Below are 27,726 nucleotides of genomic sequence, written 5' to 3'. Positions count from 1 at the left end.
TCGACGCGCGTGCACACGGTGCCGTCCTGGCAGCACTTGTTGGGCTGCCCGATGCTGTCGCACCCGCCCATGCCGCTGGGGCAGGCCGCGGCGCGGCGGTTGAGCAGCGCGAGGGCGTGCGCGCCGCGCCGTAGGACGTTGCGCTCCGTCTCAGAGTCCACATGACCGGCGTATGCGGGGCGGTACGGCCGCGGCTGGGGTATGCGGACGTCTTGCGCGTCGAGGAAGTCCCGCGCGTCGAGGGAGGCGTCGTGGAATGGCAGCGACGCAAAGGCGAGGTGCTCGGGAAGGATCTTCTCGTTGGCATCGGGCGCGACCTTGCGGATGGCGGTGGGCGAGCGCTCCGCGGCGGAGGACGAGACCTGCAAGACGAGAGAGAGCAGCGAGGCGGGTAGGAGAAGCATGGTGTCGAGCTGCGTCGTGTTGCGCTCCTCCTTTCCCTCGTGTCGTTGGCGATTTGCGAGTCCCAGTCGGTGTAGATTTGTGTTTGCGCCTGCGCCTGCGCGAGAGTGGTAAAGTACAGCGAACCCAGCTCACAGTACTGCAGTTTAAATGAATTTCTGATACGATTTCAAAAATACGTCGTTAAGAATAAATACAGGCTATGTAACAAAAAGAAAAAAAAAGGCAACAAACCTGGGCGACACAAGAGCTTCTGTCCAACTTTTGGGCATCCAGCCGATAAATGCTGGTGGCTGGGGTGATTTTAGCGTTCCCCACCATAAGCACGGCCCGAATAAATTGTCCATCTTATGATGGCGGCAGGGAAGCGTTGGAAATCATGCGGAGTTCGAATTGAAGAAATGGAACATGGGTGAAAAGAAATTCCCCCTTAACTTGAAGTCTGTTTATGGTGGTGTGGCTGCTGTCATTGTCCTGGAACTTTGTCTAGGTACCTACCTAGACTGCTAGTTAGGTACAGAGTGCTGGTAATACAGTGGAGAAACCGTTTGGACCCGTTGGCGGCCGTTGCTGCACACCCAAACCATGCTTCTTTTTAGAGTCTTTCTGAATTATGTCCTTCTTCGAGATGGATAAATATGCGATTCTATATATGTAATGGTACATGATTGATAGTACAGTGATAGTACAATGATATACATAACGCTCAGAACAGCGCGTCCTCCTTGCCCTCCTGGTTCTCTTTCCGCGCCACCGCCATGCTGTCAAACGGGCTCGCCGACTTCTTCGGCAGCGCGCCCTTGATGAACGCATGCGTCAGCAGCGCGCCGGCCACGCTCACATTCAAGCTATCGATGCAGCTGTCCTCGACGACGCGCGGAATGGACAGCTCGTAGTCGGCCGCGACCTTGATCTGGCGCGGCAGGCCGTAGCCTTCGTTGCCGAGGACGAGGATGCAGGGCTTGTCGAGCAGCGGGCTGCGCCGCTCGACGTCGTCGGTCGACACAAACTTGGCGCCGTGCATGCGCGCGAGCTTGGCCTCGGGCGGCGCGACGGCCGCGTACGCCGCCCACCCGGCGCACCGCGACGCCTCCAGAAAGGCGGCGGGCGCGTCCACCGAGAAGAGGGTGATTTCCTCGACGGCACCCGCGGCCGACTTGAGCACCACGGGCGTCAGCGCCGACGAGCCGCGCTGGGTGATGCCGACGGCGTCGACGCCGAGGTAGCTGGCCGTGCGCAGCAGCGCGCCGAGGTTGCCCGGGTCCAGGATCTCGTGGAGGAGCAGCACGAGGGGGTTGGGCGTGCGGGTGCCGCTTGGTCGCCGGATAAAGGTGGCGGTGCCGTTGATGCCTTCCTCCTCGCGCGTCTGGTGGCCGCGCGTGATGTGGAAGCCGGCGGCCCCGTCGGGGGCGGACCCGGCCTCCTCGAGCCTGCCCAGCGCCGTCACGGGAATCTGCGGGAGGGGCGACGTCTCCAGCACGAAGCCGTTGTGCGGCCGTCCCACGCTCATCTTGTCCATGAGGCGCTGCTGGTCGTTGGGCACGACTGTGACGGGAATGCCCCGGGTCTTGGCCAGCCGAATCATGGACTGGTTGGCAAAGGAGTCGACGCGGTTCTCTCCGCCGTAGACGTAGAGGTTGTATAGGGTTCGTCGGGACTGCTCCAATGCCGCCTGGACCACCGATCGTCCATAGAGAAACTGCGAGGCGGCTGTGGTGTACTTGATCGCCAGGGGCATCATCTTGCGAGCGGCGCTGGAGTATTCGGCCGAGTCGTTGGCGGCATCGGGCCGTTTGTCGCGATAGTCTCTGCTTGATCGCTGCTCCTGTGGTCGGCTGTCACGGCCTTGGTTACGAGTAGACACTGGTCTGTCCCACGCTTGTCGCGGCGATGACCCATCACCGTCGCGAGGCCGACCTGGGCCAGACGCTCGCCTATCCCATCCTTGTCGTTGTGTCTGCCTGTCCGCGTCTCGAGAGTCGTTTCGAGGGGTTGCTCCCTCGGCGCCAAAGCCGTCCCGTGGTCGTGCTCGCACAGGCTGCGGGAGACTGTCGATGGGCACCTCGTTCTTGAGAGTGCCGTGCTTGAGCTGGTAGACCAGGCTGGTTTTCCCAAACTCCTTTTCGGGGTTCAGGAACCGTTTTCGGCGCGTCTGTCTGCTCGGCTCCTCTTCCTGCTCCTTTTGCCGCTCATGCTCCTTGCGTGTGAGCTTCTTGCGCAGCTTGGCCTGTTGGCGAGGAGAGGCAGCCCCAGCAACTGCGCGTGCGGTTCTTTCGCTTCGGCCGCTTCGGCCGCTTCGGCCGCTATCGTCTCGCCTGTTTGCTCTCATACTATTCTCGAGAGAGGACTCGTCCCGCGGCCGGACAGAGCCATATTGTATTCTCTCAGCCCGGCGAGGAGAGGCAGCACCGGTATTTGCACGTGCGGTCCTTTCGCCTCGGCCACCTCGGCCGCCGTCCTCTTGTCTGCTTGCTCTCATACTGTTGTCAAGAGACGAGCCCTCCTGCGGTCGGGCAGAACCATACTGTACTCTTTCGGACCGGCGCAGGCCTCGGTGGATGGCTGAGAGACTGGCGTGTCGAGCGGCAAGCACAGGAGCGGACACAGCAAGTTGCGCCGTGCGCCGTAGGGCCTGTTGAATGGGAGCGGAATAACCGCTACAGAAAAGGCGATTCATTGCATAATGCGACCAGTTTCTCAGTACCAGCAGTTCATTAGTACTATATAGTAAGCACAATTTCAGTCGCAGACTTGCGACATGGAAACTTTTCTACTAAGTGTATTTTCTGCCGCGTCCAGCACAGGGGTAACATTAGGCGGTCAGAAGAAAATTACTGTTTTTGTCTTCATAGTGGAGCGGTCCCACGTCCCATGTACCACGGGTGGTGGCATAATAAAAAACACCACCAAACCAATGGCAGCCACGAAAAGCTACGACAAGGCCCCTTGGCCCTTCACTACCTAATAAGTGGAGCGCGACGTGAAGCACTTCAACCTGGCCTCACGTCTATTCATCATTGCAGTTCACTTGCTTCATCTGTTTGCTGATTGTCTTAGACCGATGATATTGGACATGAATTCGTCGAACCATAATATGCAGCAATGAACAATCTAGGGGACTTGGATGGTCTGGATGGCTCCATCGACAGCTTTGACTGGCTGACGCGTGATGGCTTAGACCGCGTTGACACAGAGGGCGCTGTCTTGACGGATATGGGTATCGATGGCGTTTTTCATGAGGATTCCGAAGAAGCTATTGTCGCGGGAAATGCTGAAAACCACGCTGAAGAGCAACATGCCCTAATCGAGGCCGGGAAGGTGCAGACAGAGCACATTGCTGCCGATACCAATGGCGCCAGGGGAGACGACAACCTATACAATGGCGAAGATGGCTTGTTTAACGAACAAGGAACTGAGGTGAAGGAGGTGAAGGCTGGAAGCGCTCAGCTTGAGCAGATTGCAAGCTGTACTGATGACCCAATGCCAGACGCTGTCCCAGAACTTACCCAATCATGGGAATCTGACCGCTATTTCCCTGCGAAAGCCAACGGCAGCGTTTCTTCAGATATGACCGTTGATGACAGTTTGCTACCAGAGGCTATCCAACGCGTGGACCACGAGGATGAGACGGCTGGTGGCGAATCAGACGCTTCGCAAGATACTCTTGACATTGATGCCGAGTTTCCGGCAGATGCCGTCAAAATCGAGATACAACTAGCTACTCTACCCGAATCTTCACTCGAGGACTACTCTGTCGTTCTGTCGGAAGTAGTGGAGCATATTCGCGGCCAGGTTGAGGACGCTGACGCCTACCATGTCGAGTTTACTGATGGACGCGTTGAAACTGTAAGTTTATTTCAATCACATTTGATGCACCTTGGCAGCACGCTGTCTTCACACCGCTGCCCAGGCTCCCTGCCGCCCTTCTTCACATAACTCTCACCTGCTGGCGACTCAGCGGAGGAAAGCTATTCTCCTCTTTGCACATCGCAACTTCAACCTATGCACACGGTTTCCCCTTTGCTCAATACCGCTACATCTTCTCTACTAAAACCATCTTGTTTCGTGTTTCCATTTCTCCCCTCCGCACAGTCATCTAACAAATCCAAGATAACACACGATCATCTCCTTGAATTCAGAAACGGTCAATTTGCCTTGGACGAGTTTTTCGATAGCTCCAACATGGCGGAACACTCCAGAAAGCGCAAGCATGGAGATCACAATTTGGACTCCGATTTTGAGTCTGGACAAGAGGATTTCCAATCTGATGCTATGGAGCTGGATGGAGAAGAGAGTGACCAGTCAGTAAAGAAATTTACTCGGCGCTCCTCTCGGCGAGCATCACAAAAACCAAGAATCGTTGTAACTCGGCGTCCAGAGCCAGGGCAGTTAGACGAGGAAGGCCGCCGATCATCTCCTCCTGCCAGATCATTACGCCCCCGTGCGAGCAACCCATCCTATGGCCCTGAATCTACCCTCGAAGCTCCGGATAACGTCAGTGATGGTGATTTTATGCCTATCATCTCTGACTTGGCACCACCGAAGAGGGGTAGACGCCCTACTCGAGGGCGCACAAAGAGGTCTCTTCCCAGCCGTACAAGACCGTCTCGTGGAGGCTCCGACATCGAATTTGAACCGCTCAGGAGATCCTCGCGAGCAACGAAGAATACGGCGGGCATAAACGATGATTATGACTCTGACGATGACTTCGAATCAATCGCCGTCGTGAAGGAGCCTGGCGCGCCCAAGATTGTTTCAGTCAAGGAAATCTTTCAGCCCGTTGAACCCGAATCCCCCTTCGCTCTCGCCCATATGCAGAGATGTCATCTTTGCGCTGGTTCTAAGCTACGAGGCCAACTTATTTACTGCCAAGGCTGTAGCCTCACATACCACAAAGCCTGTATTGGCCTTCGCAGCGCTAGAGAGCACCTGGTTACCAAGGTCGACAAAGACTCGTTTGTCTTACAATGCAAATTCTGCATCGGAATCTACACCACCAGGGACCCAATGGCTCCGAAACACGACATGTGCCAGCTATGCAAAAGTCCAGGACTGTCATGCTCAGCATTCGGCCCGAAACGCACCGCCCGTCAAGAAGAGAAACTGCGCGAGGAGAACGATGGAGTTGACCCAGTGACGCCTGTGGCGCCTGAACTGGTCAACAACACTGAAAATGTTCTTTTTCGGTGTCAGACATGTCACAGAGGCTGGCATTCTAATCACGTACCGTCGCAGGAAGGCATTCAATCAGACGTTGGCAGCTATGCTAAGAAATGGCGCTGTTCAGAATGTCTAGGCACAACACACAAGATCCATCGTCTTGTCGCATGGCGACCAACTACGCCCTATTCGCCTGCCAAGGGACAGCGACCTCCTTTATCGCAAGATATCTCGGACGACGACAAGGAATATCTCATCAAATGGGAGACCAAGTCATATGCCCATTGTACCTGGCTTCCCGGCGCTTGGGTTTTTGGTGTCGCTGCGGCTCTATCGCGAAAAGCGTTTGCCAAACGTGATATGGAACAAGGTCTGCTGAAGATGACTGACAAAGAGGCCATCCCCGAAGAGTTTTTGGCCCCGGACATCATTCTTGTGGCCAAGATGGACTCAAATGCACCAAGTCATCGCTCCAAAGAAGCAATGCTGAATAACCTGTCGCACGTTCGTCGCATATTCGTCAAATTCCAGGGCCTCGGTTACGAGGACGTCGTATGGGATACACCTCCGACGCCGGACAAGAGTGCTCTTTACCCCGCCTTTCTTGAAGCGTACGGTGAATATGTTAATGGAAAGTATTTCGAGCAGGAACCGCAAGCAGTCATCCGAAAACGTGTCGAAGAGTTCAAGGATGAAGAGTTTGCAAAGCTAGACGCTCAGCCAAAAGGTATACGCCGCGGTAAATTGATGGGCTACCAAATAGAAGGTCTTAACTGGCTGCTCGGAAATTATCACCATAGTCGCAGTGTTGTTCTGGCCGACGAAATGGGTCTCGGAAAAACGGTGCAGGTTGTTGGTATGGTGACAAGCTTGGTGCAGGATAGCCCCAAGGTATGCTATTCTCCCTCCCTGAACATTGAGCATGCTAACAGTTCGTGCCAGTGCTGGCCATTCCTTATTGTTGTTCCTAACGCCACTTGTCCCAACTGGCGGCGGGAGTTCAGGCAATGGGCTCCAGACCTAAGAGTTGTTGCCTATCACGGAGGTAAAGAGTCTCAAGAGCTCACGTACCGTTATGAGCTCTTTCCTGAGAATGGAGGCAGCATGCGCGCACACGTCGTCATCATGTCGTATGATTCAGCCCAGGACCCTCGAACTTCTTCGCAATTCAGGTCTGTTAAATGGGCTGGTCTAGTCGTGGACGAAGGCCAACGTCTCAAGAATGACCAGAATCTTCTCTACCAAGCCTTGCGTAGCATGAAGATACCTTTCCGCCTGCTGCTCACTGGCACACCACTGCAAAACAACAAACGCGAGTTATTCAATCTGGTCCAGTTCATTGATACGACACAAGATGCCGCGAAACTTGATGCGGAGTTTGAGGTCCTGGACAAGGAGACTTTACCCCTACTACATGAGAAAATCAGACCATATTTCCTTCGACGTACCAAGGCCGGCGTGCTCAAGTTTCTTCCACCAATGGCGCAGATCATCGTACCAGTAACCATGACGGTTGTGCAGGAAAAGCTGTCAAAGAGTATCATGTCCAAGAACCCCGAGCTCATCAGGGCCATCTTTGCGGACAGCAAGATGAGGAGGAAGACCGACCGAGGCAGTCTCAATAATATTCTCATGCAGCTGCGCAAATGTCTCTGCCACCCCTTTATGTACTCTGAGAACATTGAGGAGAGACACCATGACCCGTCTGTCATGTTTCGCAATCTCATTGAGGCTTCCGCAAAGCTTCTGCTTCTTGAAATCATGCTACCGAAGCTGAAAGAGCGCGGACATCGAGTCCTCATATTTAGCCAATTTTTACAGCAGCTCGATATCATAGAGGATTTCCTGGTCGGTATTGGCTGCGCATACAAAAGACTTGACGGCGGTATGTCTAGTCTCGAAAAACAAAAGCGAATCGACGCTTTCAACGAACCAGACTCGCCCCTATTTGCCTTTTTGCTCTCCACACGCGCCGGCGGCGTTGGCATCAACTTGGCAACTGCCGATACTGTCATCATCATGGACCCGGACTTCAATCCGCACCAGGATTTGCAAGCTCTCTCTCGGGCCCATCGAATCGGACAGAAAAACAAAGTTCTATGCTTCCAATTCATGACCAAAGACTCGGTCGAAGAGCGAATTGTCCAAGTTGGCAGGGGCAAAATGGCCCTGGACCATGCTCTCATCGAGAGCATGGACGACGACGAGCTAGAAGGCACGGACCTCGAGTCTATCCTCAAACACGGTGCCGCTGCTTTGTTCAATGACGACTACCAAAAGACCAAGATTGAGTATACATCCGCAATGGTGGATAGCCTGCTCGACAGATCACAAATGGAGCAGGCCAATGTGGAAGAGAACCCTTCTGGAGAGACTCCATTTGCCTATGCCCGCGTCTGGGACTCGGACAAGGTTGGATTCGACAGCTTACCAACAGCCGAAGCCGAAGCTGAAGCCCCCGTGCCTCTCAACTCAGGTATATGGGACAAGATCATTGCGCAGAGAGAAGAGGAGGCTCGTCGCAAGGCAGAAGCTAACCGTGAAGTCCTGGGCCGCGGTGGACGGCGACGCACGGTATGTTTTATCGTTAGGTTGTAATGGAGTTGAACGACTAACTCGGACCAGAAAATCGACTACACAACATCAAAGGCTGAGGCCCGAAAGGGAGAGGAAGGGGCCTCTAGCGATAGCGACGAGTTTTCCGGCGGCAACAGCTCCACCGACTCTGAAGATGAACGCGAGCTTACAAAAGGTAAACCCCGTCGAAGAAACGCGGCACAGCTACCAACTCCCTCACCGACCCCAACCAAGAAAATTACGACCAAGGGAAGAGAAGTTAATCGTACCCCCGTGCAGAAGAAAAAGACGCCGGCCAGCGCGAGCTCAGAGAGCAAACAAACACGACCCAGCGCCCCGCCCAAGGCGAACGTATCCAAATCACGGCGATCCCCTCACGGCAAGGGCCAATCAAAGAAAAACGCGCCCGAGTCCCGCCCGGCGTCGTCGGGGCCCAACCAGACGGTAAGATCCCAGGAGGCACAAACGCCGCCCGTGGTCAAGCAGACCATCGGCACGAGCGGATTGGCCACGCCCCCAGCGTAATCAAGCGAGTGACTAGAATGGCGGCGGCGCCTTCGCCGCCGACACTGGTACCGAATGAGTTTTGGGCCTACGTATCCCGCCTGGGATCAGAGGTGGAGATCAGGTTGGCGATTGATGAAGTGGTCCGGAACGAGGAGCAACGATCAGTGAAGCTAATACGGCTGTATGCCTTGCATGAAAAGCTGCGGGAGGTGTCTGCTGCACACCGAAAGCTCGCCTATAGATGATTGCTTTTGCCAAATGAATGTCTTGCCACTACATGCATAGCTGGGCGGGAATAGCTGCTGAGGCTGCAGGTGGATGATTGACGACGAGACAGCAGCCCTTGCTTACGCGATTTGGCTAACTTATGAGGACTATAGACTCTGCTTCAGTATAGCCCATAGAAATGATCTAACCACCATAACCCTTCCTTGATGATTCACATTACCCGGCCTGGCGTTTGCCTCACGGTGGTCCGCCTGCAGCCAGCCAGGCAGTAGCCCAGGCAGCCATGCGTGTGGCGAGCCTTGTCCATGTCAAGTGCCCAGTGAACCTGCATGTCTTGTCATACGGTGACTCCTCGATGTAGAATCTGACATTTCCCTTTTATTTTTCTCTCCGCACCTCGTCTTCCGCGACCGCTACACAAGCAATTTTTTTTCTCTTCTTTCCCTAGCGTTTCCTATATAACATCACCTTGCGGGCGCCTGGACGGTCTTGTGTCACGCTCTGCCAGCTCTCGGGCCAGGGCGAGCGGAAAGGCACCCAACGCAAAGACCAGCTCAAACCGCCGTCCCAAGATCCAGCCCTTTTTTAGGCACCGTATTTAAAATTGCATCAAACGCATCTTCATTCGACTTGTTCATCGCCGCCTCTTCCCTCTTGTCACGAGACCGCTGACGAACATGGCGTTTTACAACGCCCCGTCTGCATCGACGCTGCCTGACCAAGCATCAACATTCACGACCTCTGCTTTCCTGCCGCAGTACAAGGAACAACCACACGACGGTCACATCATGAATAGAATCTGGCATGTGCAGCACTCGTCGCAGAGTTCGCCGGTGGATACTGCGTCACTGAGCTCGCGTGGCAGCATGCACTTGGATGGCGTGGGCGGCAGCTCGACGACGACGGCCAGCCAGCACACGTCGTCGCCGTCGTCGCAAACGAGCGTGGGTTCCAACTTTGAGCCACTGCCCGCGGGTACCGGATTCACGAATTACGCGTTTGAAGGAAATGTGTCGAACGCGTACAGTTACTATATCGATCGTGGTGATGGGCAGTTTACGCGGTTAATACCGGCAGACATGCTGCCTCCGATGAAGGGAATCCCATCACGAGAAGAGGAGCACGACGGCATGGTGATCCTTGAGCCGATCGAAAAGCTACATCTCCAGAAATCAAGGGAATACCGTCAACTTTCCGCTCCAAAGGTGAGCCGTCCTCCTTGCAACGACTAGATATCAGCAGCTAATAATACTTGAACAGTCATCGCCATTGGCAGACAACCTTCAGGTACCGTAGCTGCGCATCATTCATATGCCTCAAGAAACTGCTTACTAACAGTATCAATTACAGAAACAAATCGATTGCATCGTTGCGACGAGTCCCAAATTGAACAGAAAGGTCAAGGTATATTGCGACAAGTGGATTCATGAAGGCGTCTGTGCTTTCACCCAGCAGGGATGCAAGTTCAAGCACGAGATGCCCCAGGACGAAGCCACGCAACGCTCTCTCGGCCTCTTCCACGGATTTCCCGCATGGTGGAAGAAGCGTATGGAAGAGCAAAACTCGCTCCGTCGAGCCCTGGACGCGCCACCGCCACCGCAGCCGTCGTCATCCTCACCCGCAACGCGCTTGGGGTCTGCGACGCCACTTCTAGGCAGTCAGGAAGCAGCGCGCGGTCGCCGCCATCAGCCAGTGACCACCTTTGAGCTGCAGCGCAGCAGCCTGCCAGCGAATAGAGACTCGGTGTACGCGCAAGCCGGCCTTGCGCCGGGACCGACCAATTGGAGGACTTCGGGCTCCCAATGGATGCAAAATGGCATCGTTCCGTTTGTGCGAGGGCCCAGGCGTGCTTATTAGGAAAACACGGACGGGGTTCATTCGTTCGGATATTTGGAGACGAAGTTTGATTCAGAGACATGGTACTACCCAGGAAACGACAGTTTGGTGACTACTAAAGCCCAAGAGGCACAAATGACAGGGATACACATTGGGAACGGGACAAATTAGACTAATTGTATAGTAATTTTTGGAATTTGGCGCTTTGAATATATGTCTTTACACATTTTCCAGTTAATTCTTTGGTGATCAACTTGTGTGATGTGCGGTACAAGTACCATCAAGCGTTTAGCACCGGCGGGGCGCAGGTAGGTAAGAGGTAGGTATCAAGGTAACTAACAGTTGCCTAGAGGTAAGCTCCGGTTCAACATCGGCCACCTTCATTGGATCTCGCGACCCCCGCCAAACAAACACAACAACTGTGATTCTTCAACATCCGACAAGACGATTGTATTTCGAGAATTATCTCCATTGTATCCGTTTCGAATCTTGATAGGCCTTTGCCGCGAGCCCACATTGATTCGCGGGCAGCTCGCCCTCTTTACCAGAACAAGAACAATCCGCCAGCATGGACGAGGCTCTCGCAACGCTCAACAGCCTGGCTGACCCGGGCCCCAACGAAAGCGCCAAGAGACGCGACGCCGAGATCAGAGGATATATTGCTAATACCAATACGATCCCCCAGGCGTCCAAGGCGGCGCTTCTCGAAGACCCACGGCGAGCATTTGAGGTAAACGCTCTCTCGTCCCCTTCGTTTGCTAACACAAGGCAACCGGCTAACGTTCGCCTCGACACTTTAGGTCATCGACCCATCCAAAAACTCAATCGGGTACCTGTACCTCATAGACATGATTATATGCTCTGGCATAGGATGGAGTAACCTCGACAAGTTAACGGTGACGGACAAGTTAACGCTGGCCGAGAGGATTGTGCCCTTCTTGACGAGCTTCGACCCTGTGCAAGTACGCTACGTTGGCACTACATTCCGATACTTGCTAGAGGCCGTTGCCTCTGGGGCATTTTTCCCAGTACGTTGACTCGCAAGCGTAGGTTGGCTGCCCTCTAACGTTGAACATAGCCAGCTGTGTCTGTCGAGCTGCTCGTTGCCGCCATCCTCCGCCTCGACCCGACCGGGAGCTTATTCACATCTACACATTTACTCCTCGCCAAGCTCGCTGTCGAATCGAATATCTTGGAACCGGCGCTCGAAGTTCTGGACAAGGAAATCACTGGCTATCCGATCGTCTCGTCTCACAGGGAAGCACGAGAGGCCCGAGATTCACGACCGCTTTCTGACCCCGGTCTCGGCCCTGCAGCATACATTTCCATAACGACCGGTCTCACAGACAGTTTTCGGGGTGCCCACGTGCTGGAGTACAACTTTTTCAGATCTATTGCGTACTCTAGCCGTCGAGACTGGGACAAGGCCTTCACCGCTCTAGAACAAGTTGTCACACATCCTGTCAAAGACCGTGGCATGAGTAGGATTATGGTGGAATGCTACAAGAGATGGGTACTAGTTGGGCTTTTGAAAACTGGCAGAGTGCCTACACTGCCTTCTTACACGGCCTCCGCGGCCGTGGCCACCTACAACCCCCTCGGCGCCGAGTACAAGGAACTGGCCAGCCTGTTCACCTCACCAAAAGCACATGATTTCAAGGAGTATACAGACAAGAACGTCAAACTATGGCAAGATGACGGCACTACAAGTTTAGTGGCCGAAGTCTTGTCCGCCTACCAAAAATGGCAGATTATCAATCTGCGCAAAATCTTTACCGAAGTGTCCATTGCCCAAGTCCGAAAATTAACCTGCAGCGCCGAAACCGGAGAGCCGCTCGCGACGAACGCGCGCGTCATCTCGCTCATCCAGGGCATGCTCGCCTCGGGCATGCTCCAGGGCACCTTGGACGTGAACCACAGCGAGGACGGGGGCTTTCTCCATTTCGGCGGCCCTGGCCCTGTACTCACGGAGCAAGACTTTGCACGCGACATCGCGACCGCCTTCGCCCGCATCACCGCGCTCAACAATCAGTACAAGGAGGTCAACGACCGGTTGAGCGAAAAGAAGGAGTATGTCAAGCACGTGGTGCTAGAACAACGAAGGTCTGATAAGGAGGGCCCGGATGCCGGTGTTGGATTTGACAGCCAGATTGAAGACGAGGACTTGATGACGGGCATCATGGCGCATGGTTAGACTGGTGACGTTGGGAGTAGAGTAGTTGCATAACGATATACGATAATGATATTCTTCCTTGATGAGCGCTCATCAATGCTTTTGAATTCTCTGCAGTTTACCTTGTTCTCTACACCCTTCACTCAAACAGCTTTTGCCAGCATGAGAATGCCAGCCATCTGTTGATGCTGTTGATTCGTGGCTTCCAGTTACTTGAATTTGCCTACTTTAGTATATACACTACCAACACGCAGAATAAAAGCACATGTATGACAAAATTCGAATTATGTTTCGCTTTCGCAAATGATGATAATACCTTGCAACGCCCCGTACATCCTGATTTCGTATGCCAAAACGCCAGCCGTGCCTAATGTGCCGCCATGCCCATCAACGCCAAAAAGAAAATATACAAATATAACCTAGTAAATACAATCATGCAAATGACCCGCGGCCCAGTAATCCTCCCACCACTCCGAGTCTCTTCTCCGCGCCCTTCATCTTCTTCTCCTCGCGGCGGCGCTCCTTCTCCTGAATGCGCGTGTGGCACTCGCTGGTGCCGGGCACGGCGCGGCTGCTGACGCCACTGCGCTTGCCGGCCGTCTTTTTGATATTTTCATCGCCGAAGCCGGCGCTTCCGCGGCTGCTGCTGCTCGCCGCGCTGCCGCCGCCCGTCGACAGAATGGACGAGTTGGTCGTGGCGCGGCGCAGCAGCGCCGGCACCTTGAAGCTGGCGCTGGACGCCGAGGCGACCGAGGTAAACGCAACGCGGCCGGTGCTGCTGGACGCGTGCGAGTTGCCTCTCTTGAGGGTGATGCGGTCAATGATGCTGGCGGGTGTGCGTCGCGGGGCGCGGTTCTCCTTGTCGCTGCTGCGCGGTGCACTGGCTTCGTCCTCGCTGTCGGAGCCGGCCTCGGTTGCTGGTATCAACGAGGCGTCGGGCTCTTCGAGCAGGTTGGACAGCGTCTCGCGGACCTCGCCAATGTTGGAGGGCTTCCTCGCCGTCTTGGTCCTGCGCATGTGGGCGGGCGCGCGATTATTCTCGCTGCTGTCGGCGGCGGTGGCGGTGGCGAGCGCCTGACGAGCGAGCGGTTGGCTGTCGGGGATCGTCTGCGGCGCAGCCTTCTGTGATTCGGGAGCAGGAGATTGTGATGAGTCGCGCTGGGAAGGCGACTCCATAATCTCGAGAATGTCCATCTCGTCATCGCTGCCTTGGTCCTCCATGGTGCGCAGGAAAGCCATATTACCGGGGTTCTCGGCCATCTTCTTGACACGCTCGTCTGAGTAGAGCGCCTTTTGCATCTTGGCAAACTGGCGGCGCTTCATGCGTCGGCGCGCCTCCCCATCGTCGTCAGAGTCGGACAGGTCATAGTCGGCGCCGCGCTTACGGCGCAGCATACCCGTGGTAATGTCCTTGAATAATTTCTCAACCTGCTGCTCATCCTCGGCACGAGCTCGGTCACTATAATTTGTTAGTTTTCGTGCAACTTGCGTAGTCCCAAGTAACTTACGCATAGAAAGCAGCCAGCTTGCTGTCGTCGACATCGTTTGCCGTGGCGTCGTCAATCATTTCCTGCACGGAAGCGGTCGACTCATTATCAGAATCTTCAGCGTCGACGCCACCAAGGCCAGCGTACTCGTCATCGGACTCCATCGCTTCCTGCTCAACCATTCCCTTGGCCTTGCTGGTTTTGGCGTTGAAGGCATCCGTGAGGCGCCGCTTTTCCTTTCGCCTAGCCTGTTGATTGAGCTTGGCAAAGGCATCTTGGGCAGTGAGGGGGGTTTCAGTTGAGATGGGTTGGGTAGGCTCGAGAGCCTTTTCAACATCGGCCTTGCAGCGAAGCTTGCCTCGGCGCAACAGTGGCGAGGCTTGGGGATCTTCGTCCATGGTGCCAGCAATGTCGGTAGCTACAGTGGAGAATGGCGGCTCAACAAAGCGCTCCTTCAGGGGCGTATGTGATTGGAAGCCACCATCCTGGGAAAGTTCAATCTGCGACTCATCCAGGTAGTCCCGCATGAGACTGTCAAGACCGTGCATCTGCGACTGAGACATGTCGAGGTAGATTCCCTGAGTAGTACGCTGCGTCTCGGGACGCTGCGAATCCATAATGATGTTGTCATCGGGCGGATCCATGGTTGCCGACAAGTTGGAGTCGGGGAACTGGTCAAAGTCGGGCATCATCGACTGAGTAGGACCGTTGGCGGTGCCCATCTGGCTGTCGTCCATGGTGCCGGCAAAGATTTGGGTCAGACCAAGACCAGCTGGTCCCTCGACGGGCAGACCGGGGATAAAAGTCTTCTTGGCAGATCGCAGAACAGAGCCAGGCGCGGCGGGGGAGTAGTTGTTTACCGTAGCAGGTGAAATCTGGTTGGTTGACCTGACTGGCTTGGGTGTGGCCTTGATCTCAACTTCACCGTCGTCGTCCGAGAGCACTACAGCAGCATTTCTGGCACGTCCACGACGGGTCAGCACCGCAGCCTCATCCAGATCCTCGTCATCGTTCGCCTCGGCTTCTTCCTGGCCGTCAGAGTCCTCAGCTTCATCATCGAACATGGGGTTGGCCGCGTCACTCTCATCATCAGCATCATCACCCTCCTCGTCTTCCGATCCGGAGAGCTCAATAGCTTCTTCCACTTCCTCTGCCTTTTCGGAAGCCTCATACTCATCGTCACTGTCGTCCCAGGCAAGAGGATCAGCGGTGGTGTTCTCCTTCTGCTCCTTTTTGGCGGCTGCGCGCTCTTTCTCCATGAGGCGCTGGACCTCCGCACGAGCCTTGCCCACAATATCCTCCACCTCTTCCATTTGCTTCTCACGCTCCTCCATAGTTTGGATGACAACACCTTTGGACTTGAGAAGATCCAGTCGACGGTTTCGCTCAAGCTTGGCCTGTTCTCTTGCCTTTTGTTGAAGAGAGGCTTGGAGTTGGTTGTGTGTCATTCCCGCAACCTGTTTTCTTCCACGGCTCTGATTTCTGTCTGGGGATTGCACAAGCGCAAGAGCACGAAGCACTTGCAATGAGCGCGACTCCTGAGCAGCCTTGATGGGAACATTGTCAAAGACAGCCTTGACCTTGTCTTGAACTGTGGCGGTAATCTCAAGTTCATCATCAGAGCCGGCAGCAAGTGTCTTGATAAGATTAGGAAGGCGCACGCGAAAACGCTTCTTCGCCTTCTCCGTCTCAGATAGCAGGTTTTCAGGGACGTCGATAGCTTTGCCTTTGCCCTTATCGACAGCTTGAGCAGAGGCGGAGCTCGAAATTTGGTCCAAGGTGGGCATATCATCATCACTATCTGCCTCAACTTGGGGGGCGCTGATGGGAGCCACAACGGTCTTGTTGGCCGACGGGGGTGAGCTGGGCGGCGTTTCGGGATCTGCCATTTCGACATCGGATTGAGGCGTAGTAGGGCGGCTGGAGCTGGCAGGTTGAGCGACAGGCTCGGCCGTCAGGCCGTTCAGTCGGAAGTTGAACCTCTCAAATAGGGCGCTCTTCGTGATCTTCTTTCGCGTCTTGGCCTCGTGGGCCAGCTGCATGCTTCGAGCCATGCGCTGCGTCTCGCGGTTCATCTCATCGATGGCCTTTTTGCTGGCCTTGCGGGATGGTCGGGCCAGCCTTTGCGTCAACGCATGGCCGCCCTCATCATCACCAATGTCGGAAACGTCGTCGTCATTGGAGTCGAGTGCGTCGAGTTCCGAGGACAGCTTCTCCTGACGCGCGCGGCGCTCGGCTCGCTCGGCTTCCTCCTTGGCTTCGCGGGCCAGGCGCTCCTCACGCTTCTTCTCGACGAGGATCCTGAACCGGTCCGACTTGAGGGTGGGTAAATCGTCGCTGTCGGAATCAGGGTCGTTGTGGTGCACGCTGCGGGATGGGGAGGGACCGACTGGTGACGAGACAAAGAGACCAGGGCTAGAAGGGTTTCGTCTAGTTGATTGGGCGGGCTCTTGTTCTGGTGTGGTTTCGCGAGCCTGACGACGCTGCAGACGGCGAGAAACTACGGGCAGCTCGTCGCCGTCTTCCTCCTCTTGTGTCTCTTGCTGACCCGCCTCGCGTTCCATCATTTTTTTTACGCGTTCGCGCGCGTTTTCTGGCCTCTTTTCGTTGGGGGATGTGCCATCGGTCTGCATACGGGCCGCGAGTCTGCCTCGGGGGCGGACCTCGACATCGGACTCGCTCTCGTCGTCGTCGTCGAGCTGTGTCAGGGCGGACCGGACCGAGGGCCGGGCAGCCTTTTGTAATTGTGTAGGAGCGCCACCATCTTCGTCACTGCTGTCGACGGTGGCGAGGAGAGCTCTGATTTTTGAGCGAGGCGTTAGCATCGGAGCTGGCGAGCCTCCACGCGAAGACGCGGGAGAGGACGGCGCGGACATGGCGCGTCGAGGGTTGTGTGAGTGATGCAAAGAATAGAGTAGCTGCAGTAAGGTCGGGGCAGCGGCAAACAACAAAGATAGAATAGTAAAAAAGAAGCCTTAGTGCTGTGTTGGATAAAGAAATGATTGCGATTGGGGAAAGTATGGAAGAAGGTAGCTTGAGAGGTACGAGGTACGGGTGTGGCTTAATTGTAGTGACGCGCGACGCGGTGTGTGTGACACCAACCGCCCCCATCTGGCACGCGCCGACGCATCGCTGGTGGAGCATCCGCGTAAAACACTTTCCTGGTCTGCCTCCAAGGATTATTTCCGTCCGATATTACTTATTCAATTGATATCGATTAAATACACGTTCAACAGCAATCACAAGTAACAAAAATGCATAGCAGAAGTATTTTATTGACAGTGCAGCCAAGATCCGGGCTTCTTCTAATACTCTACCAATCTATTTTTTCGGTTTCCCATTTTCACTTTTTTTTTTGGTTGATTTCATCATTCAGCAGTGGCTGATATTAACAGCAGCGATAGCACGACGCAGACTCTACAAAAGACGCAAGTTTGACCTAGAACAGCTTGTGCTCGAGCGTCATGTCAGACTCGGGCTCGAGACCAATGCAGGCACGGAAAATGTTGGTCAAAGCAGCGCGTTGCTTGGCAAGAGAGTTGACGACAGGGGTGCCAGGCGGGGTCAGGGGAGCCTTGAGCATGTAGCTGAGGACACTCAGCACGCTGTGGAAATGCTTAAAGTCGCCTTCGGCAGACTTCCACTGGATGCGCGTCATCATCTCGGTAATGAGGACGAGATCAATGATGAGAGGTGCGGCGAGGAGAGAGTCCTCGCAAATGTTGAAGAGGGAAATGGTTTGGTGACCACCCATGAAGATCTCCGCATAGTACTCGTCGAGGGCACGCTTGTTGTCGGCCACGGCAGGCATGTACTTAATGACAACGCAGTGGTCGGGGTGCTCACCCGGCTTGTAGAGAACAGAGTTGGCCTCGACCATGTCGTCGACAACGTTGGACTTGGAAATCTCCTTGGAGCGGAACTGCTTCTGAGAGCTCAGATTCTTGCCGTCGTTGTTGCCGAGGTGGTTGTAGCTGGCAATCGAGGTAAGCTTGATACCAGCATTGATGAGGAAGTCGACGAGAGCCGACTTCATCTTGGTCTGGCCAGACTTGAAGTCATCACCGCCAATGAAGGCGTTGTGCTTGTCGGCGAGCTCAATGGCGCCAGGAACAAACGTGTTCTGGGGAGAGCCGTTGATGAAGGGAGTACCCTCGAGGATACAGGCGACAGCGAAGATGGTAGAAGGAGAAATCTCCTCGTGTCCCTGCTCGATAGCCTTGAGCAGGTTGTCGGCAGTGTCGTTGACGCCAGGGACCAGGTCGGCGTAGCGCTCAGTGTTGGCGGTCCACATGACAATGACCTTGTCAAGGGCGTTCTTCTCCTTGAACTGACGAATGTCGGTCTGGATCTGCTGGACGTGAGCCATGCAGGCCTTGCTGCCCTCGAGGACGTTGTCGGCACGGTCCTCCTGGTTGGCGGCAATGAAGTCGGGGTAGTAGACGGAAGGCAGAGGAACCATGTCGACCATTTCCTTCTTGACCTGGGCCTTGAGGGTGGGCTCGAGAACCTGAGCGCGGTCCATGGCATCGGCAAGGTTCATCTTGCTAATGTCCCAGCCGCCAATGGTCATGTCGTTGGGGTGGACCATGGGAAGAATGTTGTGGAAGGGGATGTTGATCTCCTTGCTGGTCTTGGCGTCGGTGCCGAGCTTGAGGGTCGAGCCCATGACGACGGAGCCATAGTAGTTGGACTGGCGAGGGCCTTCCTTGGTTTCCCAGCTGAGGCTACGGCGGTTGGCGAGAATGCCAGCGGTGACGGTGCTGCCGTTGTTGCCGCCCCAGCCGACCAGCATCATGCCGATCTTGGGGACCTTGCGCTGGACCTTGAACTCATAAGGAGTCTCCTTGGGAGTTGCGACAAAGTTTCCGCTGGCGTCCGTTTCGACGCTGGTGGTTCGATAAGTGTATTTGGATCGAATCTCCGTGTCAGTGTAGGCGACATTGGGAGAGTTGACCTTGAAGGTGGGAGCAACGCTGGCAGGGATGCCGGGAGCGTTCACCGACCCGTTCGAGGAGCCGTTGTTAGATTCCGCGTGAGGAGCCATGGTTGACTAGTTGGGCTGAGGTGGAATAGACAGAATTGAGAGTGTTGTGCGGGCTTCTTGGATTGGAAGTGATCGAGTTATTGGGTTTCGATCGAGTCCGATGCTCCTCCAGTGTCGGCTGAGCAACGGGCTCCTGCGAACGGGTGGTGAACCCTGGAGGGGGGTTAGCGATGGCCTTTCTGGAGAAATGTGCATTGTGAGGGAGTTTACTCACGAGTTGAGGAGGTTGGAAAACGTCTTGGCGACTTTAGGGACCGAGCAAATAGATGCCTCGATCAGAAGATTTGGGTGTGTTTTTTAAGGTGGATTGAAACGGAGACAAGTCTGGCGACAGGCAATGGACGACGAGACTGGATTTGGTTGGTGGTTGGGTTGTAGTGTGCTCAAAAGAGACGATAGCTTAGAGATTGATTGTGTTTTGGTAGTTGGGTGAGGAAGAAGAGAAGTCGGGAGGGAACGGGGCGGGAAGCTCGGGCTGGGTAAATATACAAATTAAATGACGGCAACAGGCCACAGGCACATGGACTTTTGGAGGGGCTCAACCTTTTTGGTGGGCGGCACTTGGCTGCATTGGAACCATCTGATGGGCGGCGGAGTGCGAGGGCGGTACCTCGCTAGTGGGGTACTTTGTGCGGGGAGCTGGGACAGTTTGCAGACAGAAGCGAGGTATCTCGCTAACAAGAGAGGTCGAACCCTTGGTGCCTGTCCCGGCCGTGGCGGGCAGAACCCCTCGCAGGTGCCCCACGTCGAGCAGCATTTAGAGGTTGTTAGTGGTTTGAGCAGATGCCGTCGAATGCGCTATCAGCGCCATTGATGCAAATGTGAAAGTGTCCAGCAGAGGCGGTCAAGCGGTGAGTGAGCAGTGAGCACGCACAGCCCAGACATTGGCAGGCTGCGGGCGAGGTCATGCTTGCTGTTCCCCTATTGAGAAGATTGGGAGCGGCAAGAGGCCGCCTGTTGTGTCGTGACCGATGTTTACTACATATTATTGACGGAAAATGGAAAGAGAAAAATATGAAATGCGCCATAGCTAAACCAAAGAATTCTCAAAACCAAGGTTCAAACTTTACTCTGCGCCATCAAATGGAAGGGTACCTATTATTACTAGGTACCTGGAGGTAGTTAACTGTCCCGGAACACCACTTGTAGAAAACCGCAAATGAAAGCATCTGTAGTCCGCCAGGTGGCCGCCCCCATGAACCGCGCATCTTGCCTCGTCCCCTTTTCCCCTGCATCTTCTCAACTCTTCCGATGTACGGAGACCATATTAGGGCACACGACCCCCCCGTATTTTCCAGCATCGCCGCCCCAACACTTCAAATGTCGGTCCGGCTGTCACGAGAGGATCAAAGCTACCAACATGCGCCTTTCTTTTTCATAGCAATCATCAACAGCTCGGCTCGGCTCAGCTTGCTGCCACATCCCACACAGCAGGTCACCAAGGTGGGCCGACACTTGTTTTTATGCGGAGATTTCTTCATATTCGTCGCGTGCCCAATGGTCATTTTCAAAAGAGGCTGCTACCCTTAGTTACCCTAGCCCTCGACTCCAAATAGTTGCTATCATTGTGCCTCGGGTGTTATTTTCTTCCTCTGCCAACGACGCTTGCGATCACGGCCATCTTAGTGCCTCTAGTCCTCCACTTACCGCTCTTGTCAACTTCACACCCGCACTGTCGATTCAGCTTCATCCTAACTGACGAATTATTCAAAGCCACTCAATTGAATGATTGATGTGCCGAGGATGAGAGCCGCGCTGTATTCCCCGAACCTAGCCTATCTAGGCCATCGCTGGCGCCGCAGAAATAAGGGCCGCGTCACCAGGGCGCCGCTTTGAAACTGAATCAGCCGACATCTTGTCAATTTTACAGCAATTCTATTAAGAATGCCTGCGGCCAATGAACTTGGCAAATTGAACCTAGCTGCAGGTTATAAAACCAACGTCATCCCGTGGTCGTATGCGGAAGCATGTTGCGGGATGCCATTTTTAGCTACGGCAACCCGCCCCCAAGATACCTCGGCAGGCATTTTGTCCCCCACAGTGCTGCGCCATACTAGTTATCCATACTACACTCCGTACCACACAATTCGTACATACATAGCTCACCTCAACCAACGGATCGCTTATTGTACTTTTCCCCGATTCGTCTATCTGCATTCCCGACCCAGTTGCCGCCTGACAGCTCGTATTGTCAATGTAGCCTCCGTCTTGGCTTGGTAGATGCTAGCTCACGATGAAGCATCACTCGATGCAGCCCGATATTGATATAGAAATCCGTCAGTTACTTCCTTTAATTGAAGAGAGAGTGATTTCATGTGTTTATTCCCGTACAGTGTATAGTGGTATATAATTGTGGTATCTTGATAAAAAACGCAATGCCATGTCTGCCGGCTGGCTCGCCACCAGGCCATCGAGTCCCCCGAAACCCAGTAAAAATATCAAATAGAAATACAAAGCTAATTAATTTCAGTAAATAAACGCAAGCAAAACCTCTGTCTCGTTCGATCCCCATGTTATCGGGATGTGGGGGGGTTACGCGCCCGCCCACATCCGGCCTTCATTAGTCTGACGCGTCAAACTCTATCTTGCAAGGTTGATTGCCGATGTCGTCGATAGCGAGTCAGTCAGTCGTCTGACCGAAGAGGGGAAATTGTAATCATGTTTTTTTTTTCCTTTGACGCCGCAGGTTCAGAAAAGCAAGATTTTGTTGTTCTTTTTTTCGCCCATCCATCGACTGGCGGTTTAGATGGGCGGCATGTCGGGGACGCAGGTGCCGATGCAGCCCTCGTAGTAGACGCCCTGAAAGTATCGCTCGCAGTTGGGCGGCGCCGTGCACTTGTAGCGCGCCGGGCACGCTTCCGTGTTGGAACCTGTGCCGCAGCGGATAGTAATGGGATCCCGATCGACGCCGAGTGGCGGTGCTTGTCGATGGGCAGCTGGTTCGGCGCGCCGTATGCCACGACGGTGAGCGCGCAGAGCACCGTCGACGTCTTGACAAGCATCTCGATTGACGGGACAGGTCGGTAAAGAATAGTTGTATGAATGTAAAGTTGTGTGAAAGATGGAAAAAGTAGAAAGCAAGCGCAATGGCCGAAGGTTTGTGACTATATGGTCCCCGGCCCGGCTTGCGTGGCCTTGAACGTCTAGCTCCTTTGGTGAATGGGCCCTCGCCCCGTCCGTCGAATGTCGGATAAAACGCCACAAGAGACGCATACGTGATTGGATCCCCCCTGGCACGCCGCCGCAAGAGACTTTCATGGCGTGTGAGCCTCTTGAGTCTTGTCGAACTTGGTTTCCGCCGGCCTTCGACGGAGAGAGAGTGGCGGCGGCAGAACCGCATGTACTACTCCATGTATGGTTGCCTTTGCATCTCCTCATACAAGTGTGTTTTTGCACCGATAATGGCATTTATCGGGATTCCGAGGAGGCAGAATGTCGCTGTTTAAGACATGCGCAAGCATTCTCGGACGTTGGGCTCGACCTTTGAAGCCCAGCCATCGACCGGACTCAGTGCGCCCTGTTGATCCCTTTCGTGGCCTTTTCATGCAATCGTACGATATTTTGAAATAAATCTGCTTCGTTGTTAGAGCACGAATAGCCCCGTTGCCGGACCTTCGCATACCTGTGCTACGACATTCCCTGGCGCTATGCCAGCCATCCTTCGTGGGCCTCATTTCTGCCTCTTGACAACAATAGGAAGACTACCACGTGCCCAAACCGGTAGCTGCGCACCACAGTACATCTCCTTCTCCCACGTACGGCTGTGAGTGCGTAGCTTGAACAAACCAACTGTTGTCTTCGTGGCGGCGTGTCAAAATGGGAGTGGGCGTCCTATTGGGGCCCTGCCAGTCTTGGCATTCGCATCTACGGCCCGAGTCAGCCTATTGGCTTTGGATCTGTCAAAAGACGGCAGTATCGGGATCGTTCAGCCGTGCCAATATAGAACGTCACTGCACACCCTTGACCTGGCACCCCAAATGGAGCGATCGGGACGCGTAAGCAACCTGTGTGAGTGCAGCCACCAGTCTCCAGTCTGTAATTAGATTTCAACAGCGTCCAACTATCAATTACACCAGTCGCGTTAGGTTTCGATCTGGCTCGCCGTGGGCCGTCGCGGAGGGGGCCCCGGCCTGCGGGTTCCTGTCAACGCGGCTTGGCGTGGCTGAGCAGCCCCAGGGACAAGAATAGTTCAGCCGTCATTGGCTGTGGCGCAAAAACCGCAGCGTGGTACACGTGGGTCGTGCATTGCAGGCACTTCGTTGCCGTCTATTCGGACCTGGCTCCGAGATGCGGGACAAATGTACGGGCCTCCGGGTTGCTGCGCCGGCCGGTGTGGTGGATCTCGCCGGGGCTTGGCGACCGGCACACTCGTCGGCGGAGGAATTGTGTCGAGACAATGTCGTCACGCGACAGTGGAAAAAAGATGGAGAATATGTTACAGATGATGGGGTAGCGGCTCTTTAGCCTGCATGAACCTGATTTGCCGTACATGTCTCGTGTGCGTGTCGAAGAAACGTGGAGGGCGTTTCATCCTTGCTGCAGATTGCTGGAGTGGCAGCTACCCGGCACTCATAACTGACAGTGCTGCCTGTCACTTGTGATGACATGGAGACCGGTAGCAGGTTATCCGAAGCGCTATCGTATTTGTCCGATAATTCTTCTTGGGGAGTGTGCAATATTTTCTCCGTCGCTTACAGAGGCAACCCATGGTAGGCGCCGAGGTTGCTTCTCACACGGCTTCCAACGCTACGGTCCAGTACTGACATTCATTACAATCCAGAGAACTTTACCATCATGCCTAAAGCTACTACTAATGTGAATACCCCCCAGTACTAAATCCATTAAACCACGACTCGTAGAGGCCACCTGTAGAGGCTCAGTTGCTAACCGCCGTGGCCCGCTGACCGCTGCTCCGGCGTATCATGATACCGGCGTTTCGTGTCAACAACTTGTGACGTCAGGACACTTCCAAGTCCGATTGCAGCCTAATATAGGTCACAATTTAACGGCCATGTGATTCAACAAAGTCACTCGTGTTTCTTCAAAATGTTTGCGAAACGGATGGAGTCCTCATGCGCAGGTCGCAGGACAAACGGCGTTGCCGATGAGTGACTCTGTAGCAGCTTCGTAACACGCCAGTTTCACCCTACAGGGTTGCGAATGAATCGATTCTTGATCAGGTTCTCATATGCTGGCTTGTTGCCAACGATGCTCTTTATCAAAGAAAGCCAGAGATCAATAATCGAAGTCTGTTGGGTAAGACCCCCTGCTTGCTTCAGCTCCTAAAACGCCTAGCCAAAAAAAAAAAGAAGAGAAAAGATCGGAAACGGGCCCTCATTTTCAAGGTATGTAGCGCCAATAACTAGTTAAGAGATAAAGTCTTTCCGTTGTAGAAGACAGGGTTGAAAGTCGGACAAGGAATCGACAGGCATGGACAATTAAGCGCCTTGTGCACCGAAATGTGCTGCATGGGTAGAGCGGGCGCTAGCAGGGCACCATAATTACAATAATCGCGATATGACGCCTGAGATACCGGAAATGGACACGCCCAGATTCTAGGCCTCGAGGCCAATAAAGCTGTCACTAGTTACTGGTAAATAACTATGATGTATCCCAAGCGAGAGTGCAGTGACAAGGTTCGCGAGAATCTTCGGGGTTCTGCACGCAGCTGCAATCACATGCAGCCCACTCACCGGCGTTTGTGTAATCGCAGCAGATCAATCATGCAAGCAGGGGGAAAAAGCAACCATGAGGCTCTGCCTGTTGCCTGCAGTCGGTGAGGGCACAAAATCGGCGCGGCGCTTGTCTGTGCACCCCGACAACTTGACGCATTTGTATCCGGACAGCAATACCAGACAAAGTGTGGGGAAATTCGAGATGACGATCAACTGTGACAAGAAGAGGATAGACAGGTGTTGCAAGTGTGAAAGCGATGCGTTGAGAGGGCGTACGGATACTTTGTACACATCTCGACTTTGCAGTGCTCTACTAATAGCCTGCGTCACGAGAGTGCTTGCGCGGCCTGGGGGCTGGCAACACACCGCGATCTTGTAATTTGCACCATGGGGAGCTTGCCTGGTCATTATTTATTATTGTCGCTGTGAGAAAGAGTGATATTGCGACAGGGGCCACGGCTTTGTGCAAAAAGGGCAGCCCGATACTTGACGATCCTGGTATGTGGAATAGTAAGAAGCATATCGAATTCCAGTAAGGAATAAAGTGAAATGGCGTGCTTTCGATCTTTGAGCCCTTCTTGAAATGCTTATATTCATGAAGGATGAGACGATGGAGCGAGATTATCGAGCTGTAGATATGTACCTACCTATTAACACCTGTTACGGGCGGGTTCCTCCCCTGAAGTCGGCGGAACAGGGGCCTCGAATTCGGTTGGATCGGGACCGCTGGTTGGCTGGCTGCTGGGCACAAGACCGAGAAGCAAGGTAATTAACTTAGTATCCATCAAAAGGTACGTCCAAAGGATGGAGTTCTACTCCCTACAACAGACGGGCTTTTACTTAATGCCTTGCAGCATCCTGAAACGCGGCGCCAATATCACTAATAACTCTTAACACGTGGCTGCGTATATCGATTCCTCATATCAACAAGCCAACAGGACAGCCATTATTACTTTACCTGTTGCTGTGGTACTTGATCCCGCTAGGGCATAGAAGAATGCAACCACAATGACATCACAGGACCAAGCTTCTTGGCTACAAAGGGGTCAAATCTGTTTTGATGGCCTGGGCGTCTGGGCTATCCGAATCCAACCAGGTCGATGAGAACCTGGTCACGAACGGGCCAGGGGGGAGAAAAATAACTAGACTAGCTCATCAATTCAAAGGCCGATCCACACCGTGTTCTTGTCTGTTGAATCGAGTATCCTGTGCAATGAGCTGTATTGCATTCCAGCTTCTCGGCAACTACCAACTAGTTGCGATTGATCAGCGCGCATTCCATATCAGGGCGGATGAAGACATTGTTCCGCGCATTGCAACCATCTAAAGTGGCATTTTAGTTAGTGTCGGTTCGGTTCGCACCAGCACCGAGTCGAAGCGATTTGAAGAGGGGTGGTTGTCGTGACAGGGGGGTAACTGCTTCATTGGTCAACATGCTGATACAATGATTCAAACTAGACAGCATAGGCCCATAACTACGAATCCGTACATTGGGGAGAGAGCCGACAAATGTCTTCTTTTCACCAATGTTTCGCCTGCCAAACACGTTTTTCAAGTTACCCCTCCCGTGTGGTGGCGTTATCCCTCGGCTAGAAGGAGGTCAACGAGGCGTTGGGCACACGACACGAGGAGGGAAAGGGCAACCCAAACAAGGGCAGCCGAAGTAACTATCAACTAGTTGGAAACTGTTGCTATTGCTGGATAAAATTAGTACCTGGCACTATGCGCGCCATGTCCGTGCAATTTCAGGTACCGGCCGGACTGAAAAGGCCCAGCGGCGCTACTGCGAAAAACAGTGGGTGCGGCGCTGTCGGTTAATCTCTGCAGGCAAGTGTAATTTCCTTTTTTAAGCTGAAGACGAGGAGCTGGTGGTTTTGCGCTCGTGAAGTGTTGTTCTTGTCTTGCTTCTGTCGTGTGAGGAAAGGGGGACTGCGAGCGAGAATGTCTCTGGCAGTATTGGTTGGTAGTACCAGTAACTAGGTAGTTGTTGATATATACATTATACTGGACACGTCATGACCATTGATAGGTAGACGGCAACTGCTTGTACAGAGAGCACAACTGCGGGCAAGTACTATTCACTTGGCAGTAACTAATACTTGTGATTCGTATTTTGGGTTTGTATGTAAGAGCCCGTTTGTTCGGTACGTACAGACAGTACTTGGCAGAGGGCGCCGAGGTTCCTGGGAATTAGTAAACACCGCCCGCACAGAAGCGCCTGAACCTTGAACTAGTACTGGCAACTAGAGCACAAGAGCAACCACAACTGTGGTTGTATTGTATCCGTGCACACACAACGCATGTGCAACTATCGACCAGGCTGATCCAAGTACTCCGTACCACTGTACAAATGAACACGAATGAATACCATACGATACAGTACCACCAGGAACCTCCTCCAACTGGGGCGGGCGGAGCGCTGGAGCAACCCACCCGCCTCAGGGTCAGGGGACCGGCCTGGCCTGAGCTTACCCCGGCCAGCCGCCACTATTCGCATCACCACGACTTGTCCTTCTGACTGGCCTTGTTTCCAAAAACTCTCTTTTCTTCAAACCAGCGAATTCTTGCTCTTCTTTCCTCATTCCCATACCACACAGCCGGCTTTTTTTCCCCCTTGGATTTTGTGCTTGTCGT

The 27,726-nt window shown here is 54.0% G+C and overlaps 9 protein-coding genes across 9 annotated transcripts in view; 4 read left to right on the top strand and 5 right to left on the bottom strand.

Moving 5' to 3' along the window:
- The window catches only part of CCM_08413 (GPI anchored protein, putative), a gene marked incomplete at both ends in the record, with an annotated part of 1,394 nt that extends 990 nt beyond the window's left edge, over window positions 1-404 (bottom strand). Inside the window, one exon of the mRNA XM_006673552.1 lies at window positions 18-404. Coding sequence (XP_006673615.1) covers window positions 18-404 — 387 coding nt within the window. The remainder of the gene's footprint in view (window positions 1-17) is intronic.
- Window positions 405-1,108: 704 nt separating this feature from the next.
- Window positions 1,109-2,881, bottom strand: CCM_08412 (RNA methyltransferase, TrmH family; the record flags this gene model as incomplete). The annotated part of the gene is made up of 1 exon (XM_006673551.1): window positions 1,109-2,881. The coding sequence occupies one exon, from the start codon at window positions 2,879-2,881 to the stop codon at window positions 1,109-1,111; it is 1,773 nt and encodes a 590-aa protein (XP_006673614.1).
- Window positions 2,882-3,504: 623 nt separating this feature from the next.
- Window positions 3,505-10,731, top strand: CCM_08411 (chromodomain-helicase-DNA-binding protein 4; the record flags this gene model as incomplete). Its single annotated transcript, XM_006673550.1, has 7 exons — window positions 3,505-4,248; window positions 4,513-5,559; window positions 5,638-8,136; window positions 8,188-8,314; window positions 8,419-8,767; window positions 9,539-10,079; window positions 10,225-10,731. The coding sequence occupies 7 exons, from the start codon at window positions 3,505-3,507 to the stop codon at window positions 10,729-10,731; spliced, it is 5,814 nt and encodes a 1,937-aa protein (XP_006673613.1).
- Window positions 10,732-11,278: 547 nt separating this feature from the next.
- CCM_08410 (COP9 subunit 3) lies at window positions 11,279-12,904 on the top strand (the record flags this gene model as incomplete). Its single annotated transcript, XM_006673549.1, has 3 exons — window positions 11,279-11,440; window positions 11,511-11,738; window positions 11,789-12,904. 3 exons carry the CDS (start codon window positions 11,279-11,281, stop codon window positions 12,902-12,904), a joined length of 1,506 nt encoding a protein of 501 aa, XP_006673612.1.
- Window positions 12,905-13,315: 411 nt separating this feature from the next.
- CCM_08409 (DNA replication checkpoint mediator) lies at window positions 13,316-17,246 on the bottom strand (the record flags this gene model as incomplete). Its single annotated transcript, XM_006673548.1, has 2 exons — window positions 13,316-14,342; window positions 14,392-17,246. 2 exons carry the CDS (start codon window positions 17,244-17,246, stop codon window positions 13,316-13,318), a joined length of 3,882 nt encoding a protein of 1,293 aa, XP_006673611.1.
- Window positions 17,247-17,809: 563 nt separating this feature from the next.
- CCM_08408 (myo-inositol-phosphate synthase, putative) lies at window positions 17,810-19,417 on the bottom strand (the record flags this gene model as incomplete). The annotated part of the gene is made up of 1 exon (XM_006673547.1): window positions 17,810-19,417. The coding sequence occupies one exon, from the start codon at window positions 19,415-19,417 to the stop codon at window positions 17,810-17,812; it is 1,608 nt and encodes a 535-aa protein (XP_006673610.1).
- Window positions 19,418-22,159: 2,742 nt separating this feature from the next.
- On the bottom strand, window positions 22,160-22,675 carry CCM_08407 (uncharacterized protein; the record flags this gene model as incomplete). The annotated part of the gene is made up of 1 exon (XM_006673546.1): window positions 22,160-22,675. The coding sequence occupies one exon, from the start codon at window positions 22,673-22,675 to the stop codon at window positions 22,160-22,162; it is 516 nt and encodes a 171-aa protein (XP_006673609.1).
- A 3,012-nt stretch (window positions 22,676-25,687) lies between these two features.
- Window positions 25,688-25,861, top strand: CCM_08406 (uncharacterized protein; the record flags this gene model as incomplete). The annotated part of the gene is made up of 1 exon (XM_006673545.1): window positions 25,688-25,861. The coding sequence occupies one exon, from the start codon at window positions 25,688-25,690 to the stop codon at window positions 25,859-25,861; it is 174 nt and encodes a 57-aa protein (XP_006673608.1).
- Window positions 25,862-26,814: 953 nt separating this feature from the next.
- CCM_08405 (uncharacterized protein) lies at window positions 26,815-27,558 on the top strand (the record flags this gene model as incomplete). Its single annotated transcript, XM_006673544.1, has 2 exons — window positions 26,815-26,905; window positions 27,473-27,558. The coding sequence occupies 2 exons, from the start codon at window positions 26,815-26,817 to the stop codon at window positions 27,556-27,558; spliced, it is 177 nt and encodes a 58-aa protein (XP_006673607.1).
- Window positions 27,559-27,726: the final 168 nt, after the last annotated feature.

The sequence above is a fragment of the Cordyceps militaris genome, assembly GCF_000225605.1.
Source record: "Cordyceps militaris CM01 unplaced genomic scaffold CCM_S00007, whole genome shotgun sequence".
NCBI classification, from domain to species: domain Eukaryota; kingdom Fungi; phylum Ascomycota; class Sordariomycetes; order Hypocreales; family Cordycipitaceae; genus Cordyceps; species Cordyceps militaris.
The sequence above is the reverse complement of the archived record's forward strand: the minus strand, read 5'-3'. Positions and strand labels throughout refer to the sequence as shown.